The sequence below is a fragment of the Scedosporium apiospermum genome (assembly GCF_000732125.1).
Source record: "Scedosporium apiospermum strain IHEM 14462 chromosome Unknown SEQ_SAPIO_0086, whole genome shotgun sequence".
NCBI classification, from domain to species: domain Eukaryota; kingdom Fungi; phylum Ascomycota; class Sordariomycetes; order Microascales; family Microascaceae; genus Scedosporium; species Scedosporium apiospermum.
Window position 1 is genome coordinate 1,315,829 of NW_015971787.1, and position 16,657 is coordinate 1,332,485.

Sequence of the window (16,657 nt, forward strand, 5' to 3'; positions counted from 1 at the left end):
CTGCTACTCCGCCGATTCCGGGGCGGACAGGAGCTGCACGAAGGCATGTACTTCGCCCGCCCGCCTCCCTCCCTCCCACTGGAATCGGCGGAGCTCCTCGTCGGTCGATTTCTCGTCTTCGACTTTAAGCCTTCTCTAGAGACAAGGTGGACAACAGCTCTGGTCGCCTTCTAGGAAGGGAAAGGTTTCTGTACCTGTTGACAGATAACCCTCTCTGCCAGCAGCTCAAGGGCTATCACATTCTCTTCTCTATATCTTCATCATTGTTAGTGTAATTGATCTTGTCTCAGTGATATCTGATGGTTTCAGGACTAGCCATTGACTTACTGAACGTGGGTTGTGGTTGGGGTGGATGGAGATGGAGGAAAAAGATGGGAGGACGCGAACGCGAAGTCGAATGCGATGGGGGAGGATGAGCCCCACTGTTCGAACGCGAACTGCTGTGTTTTCCATCAACAAAGGAGCAGGCTTTTTGCCCACGATCTCTTTCCCATTGAAGTTGAAGGAGATGAAAAGGTGGAAATGATGATCTTGGATGATAAAGACCTCATTAAGGTGTCAAAGGATGATGAAAAGAGGCTGATGAAGTCCCCTAACTGACTGCCAGCTTGGACAGCCAGTTTTGGCCCTGGAGCCCACCCAGACCTGAGGAGATGTTGTTGACAAGGAATGGAATGAAGAAGTGAAGACGAGCCCAGAAGACGTTGGAGATATTCAGGCTGATTGGTCATCTCCATCACGTGGCCAACATCTCAAGACTGGGTAGGAACGACCTCGGGCTGATCCAAGGAGTTCACCTTGGACTCATCTCAAAAGAAGTTCATCCGACAGTCTCAAGTGGCTGCTCTGACAGAGAGCAGTGTATTATCCCATTGTACTTCTGTGGGTAGAGTCGAGGAAGCCATTTGCAAGACATGTCTCCAGTCGACGACGATATGCCTCAAACAACGTCTTCCCCAGAGCCGGACCCCTTCTCAGACCTCATCTCCAAATGCAACAACTCTCCTGTAAGACCACCGACTTTTCAAGGACCCACCTGAAATCTTCCCAAAGCTAAACCCTCACAGGCCGAGATACAACACGCCTACTCCACCCACCGGGTCAACCGCCATTCACAGCAATCCCTCCTCTTCCTCTCACCCTCCTTCCCCGGCGTAACCCCGGAGCACTTCCTCTCCCTCACCGAGTTCTCTCCAACCGGCAAAGACGCCTCGGGTCAGGCCATCGATCCGCGAAACAGCCTCGTTCTATGGGGTCGTCCCCCAGAACATGTCCTTAAGCTCGCCTCTGCCATCCAGGCGAAGCTCAGGCTCGCTGCCCCGCGTTAGTCTCCCTCAGCTTCATTTTTCCTTACCTCTGCTGACACTCAAGGACAAAAAAGACCTTTGGCTCATGCCACTTCAACGCATGCACATCACAGTCGTAGAAATAGCCTTTTCCAAAACTCCGGAAGAAATAGCACGTCTCTTAGCCCCATTGCACCCACACGTCTCCACCCTCGTAAACTACACCTACTCCCACCGCTCACGCCTCGTCAAGCCCCTCGTCTCGTATGATGCCACCGGCATAGCCCTCACTTTCCTTCCAGCGGCGGGCGAACCACGTACCTCTCCGGATCCGTCTTGCCCCTCTAACCTCGAAGATATCGAAGAAAGCGGTGATGCGTACACCTACCACCACCTCCGTCAGGACGCCTACAACCTCGTGAAGAAGTTCTCTCCTACACCCCCAGAACCGCGATACCAACTCCCCTCGGCACACATAACGCTCGGACGCTACCTGACGCGTGATGACCACGGCACGCAGGAACAGCGCGAAGCGTGGGTAGCTGTCGTTAACGAAGTTAACCGTTGGCTCGAGGAAGACGTCTGGAGTGGTCGGAGCGAGTTCATCGGCGAATGGGTCGTTGGTCAGGAGAAGGGACTCGAGATGAGGGCTGGGACGGTATGGTACGGCGGTGGTCGGACGGTCATGGCAGGCGAGGGTTTCTAAGTCGTTGGTATTAACCTAGCATGTGAGCAACATCGATCCGAGACAAAATATTTCCCCAAAAAATACACCAGAAACAATAGTTGAACGTTCAAAAGGTTGCAGCCAACAGGGCTCTCTTTTTTTCTTTGGTTATAAATTCATTTCCCTATGGCTCCGCAACCCCAACCCTACCGAAAAGAAAACCAGGAAGGGCAGCACCAAATTCTACCACTTTTTTGTGTGTCTTCTTTCGAAGTTTCGCCAGAAATCCCCGTTCCGTTTGATTCATATGCCATGAGTAGTAGAGAGAGAGATAACGACAATTGTAATAGGAGGAAACCGTTTGACAAAATGCAATTAGAACACAAGAGCGGCACCCTTCGTCTTCTTGTCACCCCTGCACAGAAGAAGTCGTTAATATCCTGAGCAGAATTTCCGTGGGAAATGAATAAGGGTGAGAAGGAAGAAACGTACCCGAGCTCGAAGTGCTTGCAACGCTTGAGGGCGAGCTGGGCCTTGGTCTTGCACTTCACGCACTCCAATCGCAACACAACCTTCTTCGTGGTCTTCGCCTTCTTGTGGAAAACGGGCTTGGTCTGACCACCATAACCGCTCTGCTTACGGTCGTATCGACGCTTACCCTGGCTGTTGTTCGTGGATTCTCGTTAGTCTCTGGCCCTTCTTTTCAAAAGTTCGAATGTTTCCGGTCTCGCGACAGCTAGCTTGGGTTGGGAAAGAGAATGCCCCCCTCGAATTCGCTGCAGATCGACATCGGGGATCGTTCGGAAGGAAAGTGGTCGACGGGGTTTCAAGGGAATACATACGCGAAAAGGGAGGCCTATATCAACCAAGTTAGCTCATGCTCACACGCCTCTTCGTTTTCGCGAAAGACATACCTTGCCAGTCTTGTACTGGGTGACCTTGTGGGCGGTATGCCTACGGCAGTCCTTGCCCTTGCAGAAAGTGTTCCTCGTCTTGGGAATGTTGACCTATTTCCCCCAAAAATTCTCGTCAGTAAAAACCTATCCTCTCTCTTCCCAACTTTCCGGCTCGCTATGAAAATGCCCAACGCCTCGAGTCGTTCATATCGCAATTCGGTAGAGCGTAATTCCATCGCAGGAGCGAAAGAAAAGGAAAAAACGTACCATTTTGTCGGTATTTTCTCTCGCTAACTAGATGACGAAAAAAAAAAAAAAGAGAAAAGAGAAAGGGAAGAAGATGAGGGTATCCGCAAAAGTTAAAATGGGTGGTGTGGATGATTTTCCCGCCGTGGGCTTTGCGAATTAGTTGCTTTGTGGGCACGGTGCAAGGAATGCAGAGACGCAGACGGTTTCCTCATTGGTCAGGTTCTTGGTGGGTGGTAGGTGGGGGAGAGTTGAGCCACAGGGCTTAAGCACGGACCACATAGACTGCGGCGGTGGTGGCACTGGGAATACTCACGTGACACATTCGGGGGCGGCTTACACAAGACGCCGCCTCGAGGTCGGGAAGTGATGAGAGCTGTGCTGGACGACGGAGAAGGCGAAGGCAGGGAGAACATCACCTCGGGCAATACTTCGATCTAAGAATATTTAGGGAAGTACACTCACAATAGCGACTCAAGTTCGGCATATTCAAAATTTCCCAGGAAACCCAACCGAGCACATATGCGTAAATACGTCGAGAGAGATCACAGCAAGGAACCAACATCGTAGAACAAGCAAATATATTCCATCGTCACTCATATAAACACGCGCGAAAAGCAAACCAAAGCAAGCCCCGAGTCCTCCCAAGCCCATCCATCCATCCCATCCGAACCCACCCAACCACCACACTCCCACCTGGATATTCTCCAAAGCAAACCCCACCGTATAAAAAGAGAAAAGAGCTTGGGAGAAACCAACCCGAGAAGGCTTGGGTTCTCCAAAGGATCCAAAAACAGAGGAGCCAAAGGGTCCAAGGGTAAAAAAAAGTAGATATCAAAATACTCAGGCAGAGAAACACAGGCACTAAGAAAAAAAACTAAACCCTCGCTTTCCTCATCCAAACGGTATCGAAACTTCCCGGTCGTCCTGGGAACACGGCAATCGTGCTTAGAAATACCATCCCTCTTCTCGCACCTCTTTTTTGTCTTTTTCAAAACAAAAAAAAAAGGGATCGACCGGACCAGCCATGACGCCTCAACGCCAGGAAAACGCCGGCTCACATCAAGAAAGTGAAGGAAAGAAAAAAAGTAGAGAGCAAAAAATCATCCTACCCAACGAAACCGTCTAGCGGGAACAATGATTAAAAAAAAGCCAAAGGCAAAACAATAATGAACCAGACCCATCCTTACTAAGAAACGGTCGGTTCACGGTAAACGAGTTTTGCTGCGCTCGCAGCCGGGTATGAATTTCTGCCACGAGGACAATGAGTGGAAATAACATGAGAAAGTGAGGGGAAGAGAAGAGGCTCAATAATTCTCAATCCTCTCTTCATTTCCTCAGGATGGCATCATACAGACTCGTAAGCCCCGTAATGGCGCTCCCTACGAGCACGCCCTTCCAGCCACCATACAATGCGCCATTGATCCTCGCAATGCTCGTCTCATCCACGAGGCCATAAAAGGTGACGCCCTGCGCGTACACGACGTACGACACCAGCGCCTTCACGATGCTAAAAGTGAGGGGATCAACAATGTAATCCGGCGTGGGAGCAGAGGGGCGCCTGCCGCGTCCGGGAGCGGGCTGGTTCGCGACGGACAAGTTGTAGAAGTAACCAAAAGTGGCAGGGATGACCAAGCTCGTGGCGAGCCAGAGCAGCGTGGGCGACCAGAAGGACGAGGTCAAGAGCAAGAACATGTCGGGTATGTGCACTGGGTAATCATTGGTTCCGAGGAACGACATGGCAGGGATCGTGAAGGCGTAGGTGTCGGCGAGAACCTCGCGGCGCAAAAAGTACAACTCAAAAGCGGCGACGGTGAAGAGAATGGAGGTGACGGTAGACAGCGACTCGCGCGTGGCGTGGGCGGCTTCGTTTACGCCCGAGTCCTGGTAGATGGAAGCGACGCGCTGGCGCACAGCAACGGTGCTACGGTCGACAGCCTGGGCAACGTCGGCGGGCGAGGCGGGGAGGGGGATGCGGCTCGCAAGTGAGGCAACGCGGGGGGTGCGGAGGACGGCGTTGGAGGTAGCGACAACGGCGCGCGAGTCGTCACTGAGCGCGAAGAGTTAGAAGACGCGTCTCTCCTTCATTTTCCTCCGTGATGGATGATATCGCAGAGGCGCAAGCCCAAAAAGGAAGGGATTCGGAAACTTACTCGGTAGAAAAGTCCTCGGGAGCCTTGGTAACCCGGCGCTTCGTCGCTCTGAGCGGCTTCTCCGGCTCCTCCGATACAATCTCCTTCTTGATGGGCGAGGAGCGAGTCTTAGCCTGGCTGTTGTAGAAGCCGGCGACCCTGGGGTCGGAAGAGAAGGTAGAAGAGTTCTGGGAGAGATATTGGTCGAGCGCGATCTCGAGCTCGGCCTTCTTCAGACCCTCGTAGCTGTGCGCGAGAGCTTGTTAGCAAACCATTCTGTTGTTGTCGGTCGACGGGCGACGCGACAAGAATCCGCTCGCGCAAGGAAAATCGGTCCGGAGCGCAGAGCCCGTCGCACGCGAACGCGCCCACACAGCATGGCAACCGCAACCTAGGAAGCGTCCAGCTGTCCCAGACCACTCGTCGCATATCGCGGGGCAGGCGCGCAATAGCGTCATCATCATCATTCCAAAAACTGCGAACACGGTGCGAAGATTTCCCGAAGCCGAAAAAGAAAACAATGGAAGGAACGAAGGAGATGAGAAAAAAGCGCGAGCAACTTACTTTGTGAGGCCGACATTATCGGCAACCTCGACGAGGTCACTCTTTCGTTGCGCCCGCAGCCAGCTATTTGAGCCCGACATTGTTTGTTTGTAGAATGAAAAAGATGTATTGCAGGTTGGGCGAATAAAGTGAGTCGCGTCGTGGCTGTTGATGCGACAGAAATAACACGCAAAAAGGTGAGGTGGGAAGCTTGGGGTGAGCTAGACTAGGGAAGTGGACAGGCAAGAGGCTTATGAAGCTTGAGAAACAGCGGTATATGGGGATTTCCCGTGTTCTGAACAGTGAAGCTTGGTGATGGATGTTTTTGCTTGGGCCAGAGGATGGTCAGTCCGATTGATCAAATGCAGTGTATTTGATGGGGGGAGGCTTGGTTACAGACAATGTTCAATTGTCTTGGGTTGAGGGGCGGCAAGCATAATAAAGTCGGTGGCTGGTGGTGGTGGTAGTAGTGGGAGGAGTGGTGTCAGAGCCTGGCCAAAGGGGAGCAACGAAGAGCAATGAGGAGCAACGAAGAGCAATGAGGAGCAACACAACGCATCACCGAGACCAGCGGGCGACGTTGGAAAAGGAACAAGGGAGATTTGGGCTTGAACCTTGGAAGAGGGACGAGACAAGTAGCTGAAACGTGTACAGGTACTTCATTATGTGGTACCTGCCCGCATCCATGAGCAATGACATCGATCGGGTGGAGGCAAGTGGCAGCCGAGCGGTGGGAGTCAAGAGAAGAGCTCGACTTGAAGAGGATGAAGTCCTTGTACTTCTACATCTATGTACATCCATTTACAATTCACGCACCGCAATTTCGATACATCGGGTGGGGGCATTGAGGGGGGATTCGAGTATATCTACTTCGTACGTTGATACCTCAGTGGGCATTAATAGCTGCACAAATTACGAAGTATTATGCTGGATGTTGTTATGTTTTGTTTTGATTTCCTCTTTCTGTCCGGACAACGACTGAGAGAGGCCAGCTTCATTCATGCTTCGCAGTTTTCCCTCCCATTTCTCGCTCCCGCCCCCGACGATTTCTTTCTGTATTGTTTTTGAGCATTCTCCTTCTTGGGTCAATTTTCTTCCTGGCTCATCGAAGCTCCTTCTCAATGGGTGATATCACGAGATAGTGACGCGACGCCGACTCTCCTCCATGAATGACATAATCCAAAATTTCTCCCCCACTTCGGTAACAACCAGTGGCAGGAGCTTCCCTTCGCCTTCGTGCTCTCTCCATTGAACCGCATCATCATCATGAACCTCATCTTTCAACGAGAATGAGTGTCATAGTCGAGCTGGTCCCCAACAAGGTCGCCTGCTCCAAATTCCATTGTTTACTTTCCCAACCCGCCAAACAACATCACGACACCCACATCCGCCCTTCCAAACTCCCCACTACCCACTGCGACAGGCAATCCTAATCTCCAGTCTCCGCCATCGCCAACCAATCATCTGCGCCCATTCTCTCCTTCTCTCGTCGCGTGTCCAAAAACGCGAAAAACTCTGGACTCCGGGAGTCCTTTGTCCTTTGCCGTTTGCCTTTCTTGGTAATCCGTCCTTCGGTCAGCAAGCCCGGCAGATGAAGCGCGGATATTGAATCCCGCTTAGAAACGCCCTGGTCCTCATCTCCTCACTTTTTTCTCGTAGCCTTGTAGTCCAGGATCCAGTATTAGCTGTATTTCGAAACCAGTCTCGATGCCCATATCCTCCCATCCCAGGTATCATACAAAAAAAAAAAAAAAAAAAAAAAAAAAAAAAAATCGCAGATCAAATCGTAATAATGCCGTAGCTCTTATACAAGACGAAGCCAAGTCTCATCACTCAATCCAACTAACAAACTTCTCCTCACCCCTCCTCACCAGCCTCACAGGCACATCCTCCCCCGGCTGCATCTTCAACGTCAAAACACTCGTCGCCTCGCTCATCCTCTTCCTACACCGCTCCTGCGCAAGCCTATACACCCTCTCCCTCTCCTCCCTTCCCATCTCCTCAACGTCGCTCATCTTTTCCACGAAATCGTCCACGGCCAGCTCGAGACTGTACTTCTGGAAAATGACCGCCAGAGCCGCCACGATCTCCACCTGCGCGATGCGTCTCCCGAGACAAGACCTCGCGCCGTCGGAAAATGGGATGTATGCGCCTCGTTCGGGCCTGAAGAGTTCTCCGCTCGTATCGGGACCTTTGTAGCCCCCAAAGTCCTCTTCGTTCTCTCCTTCTTCGTAGGATTCCGTAGTAGCACTGGATGGTGTCGTCGATGTTTCCAGTTTCCCTTCTTTTTCTTCCTCCTCACCGCCCGCACACTTCCGAAACCACCTCTCCGGAACATAATCATCCAAATCCGTCTCCTTTCCCGTAACTCTACTCCTCCTCGTAGGCCAATACCTCGGATTCCGATGCGCCGCCACAGCCACGAGACTAATCGCCGCCCCCTCCGGTAACACCACGCTCCTCCCATCCAAACTAACAACCTGGTCCCCGCCGCCCGCCACCTTCTTCGGCACCTCCACTACAGAGGGCCACTTCCTCAGCGTCTCATTCATGCACGCGCCCACCATGCTCGCCAGCAAGGGTCCCACGCTCGCTTCGTAACTCCACGTCCGCGGATCCGTGTCACGACCCAGCAGAGCGTCGACGTCGCGCTGTAGGGCGCGCTGTGCGGAGGGGTTCGTCGCTAGTTCGATAAAGGTGAAGTGCAGGGCGTTGGCGGTGGTTTCGTGGCCTGCTACGAGCATGATGAAGGCGTTGCCGAGGATGTCGGATTTGTTTAGTTTGCCGGTCTTTTCGACGTCGTTCGGTTTGTTGCCGTTAAGTAGCATCGTGCCGTTTGTCCCGTTTATGGGTGATATTTTCTTGACATCGTCGCCGTAGGTTGATCGCACGAGTTGGCCCATGATGTCCATGCCCGGTTCTTCGGTGTCGGAGGAGCCTTTGCGCATGTCTTGGAGCTTCTCCTCGAGGAGTTCCTCCATGTATTGAACGTAGTTCTGGTAGGCTTCGGCGGCTTCCTTGGCCTGTTTGAATGGGAGATATCCTGAACGACTCATGTCAGTTTCACACAAGTCCAAACAAAGAAAGGGCCCTTCCAAAGAAAAAGCAGAGAAACCTACTCAAAATCCCCTCGGGCACAACAAGCAGCAACAAAATCCTCTCCAAAACAACCGCAATCGTCTCCACAAAACTCATGCTATGCCTCCCAACGGGCTCCAACCCCGAATACTTCTCCAACCTCTCCCCATCCACCCCCTCCGGCAACCTCTGGCCCGGCCACAACAACCTCAACCCGAAGCCCACATAGCCAATGATATTCAACGCCAACCTCATCGTATCACTATCAATCGTCTCCACAGGCCTCGATTCCCTTTCACCCGCCTGATCCGCCATCCACTTCTCCACCAACCCCTGCGTCTGCTCAATAGCAACGGCAAACACCAACGCCGCGTTCCGCTCATTGAAGCTCGCCGCCGTCGCGCGCCGGTGCACTCGCCACAGCGCACCCTCTGTCGTAAGCGTGTTGTCGCCGAATTGGGTGAGGATCTCGTAGGTTTCGACGAATTTGGGGAAATGTTCGCGGCGGTGGGTGATTTGGCGGATGAGTTCGGCGGAGGAGGTGAGGAGCATGGTGGAGTAGGGGGATACAACGAAGAAGGCTGGGCCGTAGAGGGCGAAGATGGCGTGGTTGTGGATGTAGGACCAGTCTTGGGTTAGGAAGCTGCAAGGGATTTAGCTCTTGCTACTGTCGAGGGAGAGAGGGGGGAAGGGGAGAAGGAGAGAGACTCACATTATCCAGTTTTCCCACCATGATTTGGGGAAACAGGTTCGGACGATGGGCATCCAGAGTTTGTGAGTGATTTGCGCCGGCAGCCATATCGGCGAGAGGGCTGAGAGAAAGTCAGCTCCGAAACACTGTGGAGGAGTAGCAAGACTGAGGATCGCGAAGAAGAAGATAAGGAGGACACACGGGATATGATGTAAGGCAAGCCACTCCTCTTGGCGGCTTCGATGTTGGTCCGTAGACTCACGATGGCCGAATACGTCGCGTAGGCCACAAAGGCGCCTCCGACGGCCACCACCGTCGGAAGGGTCGCGATGCCCATTGTTTCTTGTCGCTTTCTAGCGCTTGTTTCCTATTGTCTTTTTCTTTCGGTTTCTTTTTTCGGCACTTCTATCGGCGCGTCTTAAAGCTTCGAAGTGAGGGATATCACGAAGATCGCCGAGCTCCTCTTACATCCGCAGCACCGCAGGCATAAATCGCGCCTTTAATACAAAAACCTTCGCCCCTCAGCTCAGATGAACAAAAAGGAAATAAAAAAAGAACGTAAAACACCACTGTCACTGCGAGACATCAAGACACCTTGCCTCATAAAAAAAAGAAGCCAAAAAAAAAAAAAAGAAAAGAAAAAAAAAAAAAGAAAAGAAAAAAAATCGAATCATAAAACAGAGGGCAGGACCCCCCATAAAAACCCAACTTTAAACTTTCCTTTTCCCATCCCTTTCACCATGTCTCTCCCACATGTTCCATGCCCACTCCAGGAGGGGCTTCACAGAACGGGGGTGGTGGTGGTGGTGGGTCAAGCTCAAGGACTAAACTCAAGATGGAGTAGGGCGCGCATGGACAACCGCGGGAAGGGGGTGCCATCTTGGTTTTTTTTGCAGGCAAAGGTGCAAAAATCGCGTTGAGTTCCTCCGATGCTCTCAGGGATTCCCCTTTTGCTTCTGGAACAAATCTGTGAGGTGCAGGGAGTGGAGAGACATGGGTGGACGAAGACGGCGAGGTGGAGATGATGTTGACCAGGGGCAAAGCCCACATGTCCAAGATCGATTCTCTCTCTTTTCTCTTCTCTCTTCCCAGTCTTTTTGCTACAAAGTGCTGTCAAATTCAATAAATAGCTCTAATGAGGTGTAAGCTCCGTACCTCTGAGAGCCAGTTCTATCTATCAACAATGAAAAATATACGAAGTAGAACAGTCTAATCTCCGGGCTGTGGGACTCCCATTTCCCAGCTCCCCAAAAGTGTCTTTTTTTACATGTGTGTCTCTCATGTCTTGGGTTTCATTACAAGACTGGAGACCACCATGAACTAGAGAAGTACTTCGTTCGAGATGGACGAGGCAAAAGAACCCTTTCTTCGAAGACATGGAGGGTGCACGGCGGCGGGGGAATGTTTTCCTCCGGCCGGGCTTCGCGCCAAGGCTACCAACCACGAGAAATTGAACATCCCTACATGGATCCCATTAACAGAAAAACAAAACAAAATAAAATAAAAATCAAAAGTTAAATCAAAAATAAAATCAAAGCTTCTAGTCTTCGAAGCATACGAGATAATAACACAAGTACAGTTCGACACCCTCCTCCGGAAGAAGTGGGGGAAGCAGACCGGCTGCGTCGCATCTCGATCAAGGGTGATGTGATCCGATGTGATGTGATGAGACGTTGTGCTCTCTGCTGTCTTTCCGATTCATTCTCTTGAGTTCGTGGATGTTCATGGCGGCGACAGTGAGCTGCAAGCTTTCGAGGAACGAGTCGAGATGTACGAAGTACAAACTTAGATATATCTAGCCTTTCTTCTTCTCCATGTCACGTCTCAACCAGGCAATACTTCAGTACCCCTTCTAGGGTTTGCCCCCAAACGTCAGTGCGAAGTAAAAGTCGAAGACCCAGAAACCAGGACTCATTTCCCGAGCCAACCCATCAATAACCAATATCATCCGAATTATTGTACCCATGCCCATGAGGAGAGAAGAGAAGCACAAAAATCTCTCAACTCTACCTAATTCGTACGACCAAGTACGAAAGCACCCGCCCATACACATACATGCAGCCCCCAACATGCAAGATCCCGATCCTCCTCAATCCCGGTCTTGACCAACATTCAATAACCCCTTCCGAAGAGCATCCGAGTCACACAAAGGCCGGTGAGGTCTTTTCTAAAAATAAAATAAAATAATAGAAAATGAAGATGGACGTAAAACGGAATGATCTTCAAACGAGAAGGAAAGGGAATATTTCCTGAAAATGAAAGGATACACAAAAGTACAGGATAAAAATTAATCCCACACTCATCATCTCATCAGTTCCCAAACAACGGAAATACCGTCAAGGGGAGAAAAAGAAAGAAAAGAACAAAAAAAAATTGGAAAAAAACAGAATCAGGCGCCCGCCGCCGAAATAAATCAGCACCGGTATTATTAGTATCGCGACTCCTACCAAATATTCGCTTCTCTTCATCCCCAATACAAGGGCAAGGCTCATCATCAGTCATACATCGTGTCGTAGTTTTGGTAGCTCAGCAGCCACACCACCAGCCAGGTGAAACCCAAGATCCAGAAAATCAAAATCGTACTCCCAAGACGCCCAAATGCTCAATGCTCAAATGTTGCCTCTCGCACATGCTCTCTCTTCCCAGTTAAAACCTTTTCCCCTACCATCCCAAGCCATCCCAGACAACAACAAACCCCATTCTCGTTTGCGTACCATTCGTATCTCTGTAAAAGTCTCCCAAACCGTCCCCCACCTCTAATAAACAACCGGCGCATTCCTCCCTCCCTCCTTCTCCTTCTCCTTCTCCTTCTCCTTAGGCGAAGACGACCCCGCCGTAGTCGTCGAATCCGCCGTCGTCGCCACCGACCCCTTCCGGAACCCCTCCGGTAGCCTCCTCAAATACTCCGCCACCATGTCCCCGGGCGCCCACATCACGCTCTGCCGGCTCTTGCTTCTCCTGCCCTCCTGGAGTTGTCTCGATACGGCCCTCTCTTCGTCTTCGCCGCGGCTGTTATTGGTGTTGTTCTTGTTGTTATTATTGTTGTCGTTCGCGTTGTTGTCTCCGTTGCTGTTCTCGCCCTCCTCTTCGTCGTTAGAATTGCGGTTACCACCCCCACTACCACGGCTTCCACCACTTCCCCGACTACCACCACTGCCACGCTCATCGTCCCCATCATCCATATCGTCCCCGCCCACCACCGGATCCACCATAGCCCGCGCATCCCGCACCAGCATTAGGAAAAGCGGGTACACCCCCGTCAAGAACTGCAGCAACGCAACCACCACGTACGCCAGTTGCACCGAGTTCGACCGCTTGATGATGGCGTACATGACGAACGGGAAAAACGCCGGCCCGGACCCGCCCATCGTGATGAACGCCGCCGCCCGCTTCGTCCTGCGGCCCTGACCCCGCAGGCCCAGCGAGAATATGAGCGGCCAGCAGGGGCCCTCGGTAAAGTACAGGAGGATCACGGGAATCGCCGCGTGGTTCGGGTTCTTCGGCCTTACGACGATCATCAGCAGCGCGAATATCGCTGATAGCGATACGCAAATCGCCAGGAGCGTGCGCGGGCGCGGCACGCGAGGGTTCGACAGGCCCTTGTACAGGATAAACGCCAGGATGAACCGCGCGAATGCGAACCCGGACTGTGCGATGAGTAGATAGTCCGGAATAGACATTACGAGCCCCGGTAGCTTATCGTCAGTTAAGCCTCGGTCGTCCGTCAGGTCCCCCAGGTCCGCGGTTGAGGAGCCCTTGCTGTCCGGCGGTAGCACCGACGCGAGCAGTTGTCGAAAGAAGCTGCTCGCCCCTTCCTGCGCCGCCATGTATGTCCACAAGCCCACCACCGCGAGGACAAGCGTCCACGTGCGCAGTTGCAGACCGCCGATGCTTCGTTTCTGAGGGTCCACCGGCAGCCGCTTCGACGCCCGGTCGAGTTCACTGTCGCTCACTTCCGGCAGCGGCATGTAATAAAAGAAGAGGGCGAGAATCACGCAAGCGAGTGTGATGGCCAAGTATGTCCACTGAACGTTGATCAGTGTCATCGATTTGGCTCCGGTGTCAGGCTCCAGCGACGCGAAAAACACCTTTTGTGCGAGCACCACCGCCAGCACGCTCCCGATGCCCTGAATCCCCTGCGCCAACATCAGCCGCAAGTCGGCGTACTCGTGCGGTCCGCAGAGGATGAGGAAGGCATTGGCCCCCGTCTCGAGGATCGATAGTCCGAACCCGACGACAAAGTGGCTGAGCATAAAGCCACCAAAGGACTTGGTCACCGCCGATGGCCAAAAGATGATGGTTCCCACACCGTAAAAGCAGAGTCCCACCATAAATGTCACTTTGAAGCCGCCGATCCCCTCTTTGCCTTTACGCCTTTTGCTCGGTGTCCGGTGGTGCTCGTCTCGTCGCAGAATCCATTCGCCGACCAGCAAAGGTCCGAAGAAATACCCTCCTCCAAAATACGCGCTGGTGAGCCCGAGCGATTGCGCCTGCGACATGCCGGCTATGATGAAGACTGCATTGTTTAACGTGCTGAGGAACCCATACGACATGCCCCAAAGCAAGAAGAGTATCGTCACTGCTGTGCAGTACTTCCAGGACTCCGAGACGGAGCACCGCAGCATGCTCTTTGGCTTCGCCATGTTGACAAAACCAAAGTAGATGGCACTCTCTCGTCTCGACGTCCCCGATGCTGAAGTAGCTGAAAGAGTCGCGAGCGTCGTGCGTCGATGATCATCTATAGATGTGGGAGACCCGAGTTCGGCAAGGGCCGGCGGCGCGTCTAACATTCCGGACCGCCGATTATAATCGACCATCCGCATTCTCGGAGAGTCCCACGTCCTCGCCTCTCCCGGCGGACTCAGTGGAGAAGGCTGCCGGTGGTGCGGGTCGTCGATCAGCGGCGAAGCGCCTGGACCCACGTACGATCTCCGCCCATTGGCCACCACCATCATCGAATTCCTCTCCTTGGACTCATTCCCTGCTCTCTTAGGGTCCATAATCATGGCGGGCAAAATCTTGATAATCAAAGGTTTTAGAGTGGGAATGCAAGCGCAAGTCATTCCCACATTGACCTCGACTGCACTCCACATCAGCGACAGCGATGCATTAAAGGCGAATTCCTCCTGGCCCAGCTTAGAGTCAGGGTCGTTGCTGATCGAGGTCGGCACGGTACCGATGGCCTGCTGGAGATAGTAGATGCGTACGACATCGACGATCGTAACGAAGATACCGAGTCCGAATGTAATGACGAGAATGGTCTTTTGCCGCGGCGGCAGGTTCATGCCCGTGAGCACCGGAATCGGCAGTGCGAGAATCGCGAGATCGGTAACAATATTAACTGGCGACGCGCAGATAAACTCGGTGAGAATCGGGATGCATATGCCCGATTTGTCCCATCCGGTCCAAGCCGCGTGGATGGGTCGACATTGGAAAATGTTCATCAACGTCAAGACGGTGCCGGCAAGGTTGACGATGCCAAGCGTGACCCATGACGCTAGGCGAAGTACTTTTTGGGTGTCTCTCGCAATGCGGAGGTAGAAGATGAGGATGCTAGTTTTGGTTGCCATCAAGGCGGGATTCTATAACGAAAGCAGTTGTTAGTCCAACATCCCATGTCGCGTGCCCGTGCTCCCCCGAGAGCGGGAAAACAAAGTAAATGCAGAGGGAAATTTTCCCAAAAAAGGGACAAAGGAACCAAAAAAAAAAAAAAGAAGGAAAAACTCCCAGCACAAAGGGGTTGCATACATAGAGCACGGAAAATACATATTCGCTGCGGCGTAACGCGCCCCAGTCCTTCTCGTGGATATCCGCATCATGGCGCCCAAGCCCCTTCCGGGAGGCGAAATTAATAGTAAATGAAAGCCCAAAGGCGATGAACCAGGCGAGGACGATGATGCGGTCGTCCCAGCTAATATTTTTCACAATAAATTTGCGGCAGATGAGCCTCGCGGTGACAAAAGTTGTGGCAAGCGCCAAGGTGGTTGTGGTGACGGCAAAGACGGCAGGGCCGCGATCCTCTATGCCTGCGTTCCCCGAAGCTAGGGACGTAGACATATCGAGGTCTCACGACTCGGTTAGGTTGGTGCGGCGGGCTCGCTCTGCTTAAGAGGCAGGGAGAAAGAGCAGCAGTTTAGAGGGGGATAATGGAAATGGCGGCGAGTCGAAGGGTACCCACAATGGTGAAGTGTCGGGTGTGGGAATGTGAGATGTGCGAAGGTCGAACGCTGCCACTGCCACTGCCATTGCATTGCCGCTTTACGCCTCTCCAAAAGGGAAAAAAAGTTGCCGGATTTCTGTCGGTGGAGAGAGCGGGATCTGTGGATGTGATGATGTGCGTCCTGCAGGAGGGCTAGCCTCTATGGCGTGTCAAGACGGAAGGCCGGACCATGGGGTTGTTCGTCGGGTTGAAATGGCGAATATCCAGCAAACCAATGTGAATATATAAAATGCCGCTCGAGGAATACAGCCACAACTCACGAGGGCTCGATGGAATTGCAAATAAAGTCCCAGTACAAGTCGTCGGTGACAATTTTGGACATTTATGAACCAAGTCGAAGCTCAAAGCAAGTTTGATGTTAGAGGAGGCTTATTTTCGTCTATTGATGTTGTTTCCGGAGCGAAGAGAAAATAAAAAAGAAAAGGAAATGTTCGAGTCGAGTTGTGTCGCCGGCATCCGAGACACTGCCGAAAACACACCTTTTCTCGACGTCCGGCTTTGACTGACAAAAATGGGATGCCAAGATGGGGAGAAGGGAACGCCCTGTGTGTCTTCAGGTTGAGGGACCTGGAAACGAATGTCTTGTGTTGCCGATTCCAGACGCCGTTCGTCGAGAGAAGTGAGGAAAGGACAAATCCTAGCAGAAGGAAGAGGACCAAAAGTGAAGGGGAAAAAAAAAAATTATAGAAAAAATCCGTGAGGCTAGGATGTGATATCAAAGGACGGGTGAAATATGGATCTTGTGGGTCAATGCGCGAATAATAACGAGGACTGTAAATTTGTATTGCAACATAAAAAACGTGTAAACCAGACCAACAAACGGCCAGCAGGGACTCGTCAGTGTCCCGTCAATATCAATGCTGGCGTTCAGGGCTCAGGGTCGGGCTGGGACCTAATC

General features: G+C 52.3%; 5 protein-coding genes across 5 annotated transcripts; 1 reads left to right on the forward strand and 4 right to left on the reverse strand.

The window, feature by feature from the left end:
• Positions 1–914: 914 nt before the first annotated feature.
• Positions 915–1,992, forward strand: SAPIO_CDS2604 (uncharacterized protein; the record flags this gene model as incomplete). The annotated part of the gene is made up of 3 exons (XM_016785579.1): positions 915–1,007; positions 1,068–1,323; positions 1,421–1,992. The coding sequence occupies 3 exons, from the start codon at positions 915–917 to the stop codon at positions 1,990–1,992; spliced, it is 921 nt and encodes a 306-aa protein (XP_016644955.1).
• A 336-nt stretch (positions 1,993–2,328) lies between these two features.
• SAPIO_CDS2605 (uncharacterized protein) lies at positions 2,329–3,119 on the reverse strand (the record flags this gene model as incomplete). Its single annotated transcript, XM_016785580.1, has 5 exons — positions 2,329–2,368; positions 2,446–2,616; positions 2,796–2,809; positions 2,868–2,960; positions 3,117–3,119. 5 exons carry the CDS (start codon positions 3,117–3,119, stop codon positions 2,329–2,331), a joined length of 321 nt encoding a protein of 106 aa, XP_016644956.1.
• A 1,305-nt stretch (positions 3,120–4,424) lies between these two features.
• Positions 4,425–5,871, reverse strand: SAPIO_CDS2606 (uncharacterized protein; the record flags this gene model as incomplete). The annotated part of the gene is made up of 3 exons (XM_016785581.1): positions 4,425–5,145; positions 5,249–5,473; positions 5,792–5,871. 3 exons carry the CDS (start codon positions 5,869–5,871, stop codon positions 4,425–4,427), a joined length of 1,026 nt encoding a protein of 341 aa, XP_016644957.1.
• Positions 5,872–7,599: 1,728 nt separating this feature from the next.
• SAPIO_CDS2607 (Cytochrome P450) lies at positions 7,600–9,876 on the reverse strand (the record flags this gene model as incomplete). The annotated part of the gene is made up of 4 exons (XM_016785582.1): positions 7,600–8,813; positions 8,890–9,491; positions 9,561–9,660; positions 9,741–9,876. The coding sequence occupies 4 exons, from the start codon at positions 9,874–9,876 to the stop codon at positions 7,600–7,602; spliced, it is 2,052 nt and encodes a 683-aa protein (XP_016644958.1).
• Positions 9,877–12,295: 2,419 nt separating this feature from the next.
• On the reverse strand, positions 12,296–15,596 carry SAPIO_CDS2608 (Fucose permease; the record flags this gene model as incomplete). Its single annotated transcript, XM_016785583.1, has 2 exons — positions 12,296–15,121; positions 15,288–15,596. The coding sequence occupies 2 exons, from the start codon at positions 15,594–15,596 to the stop codon at positions 12,296–12,298; spliced, it is 3,135 nt and encodes a 1,044-aa protein (XP_016644959.1).
• Between the last annotated feature and the right edge of the window lie 1,061 nt (positions 15,597–16,657).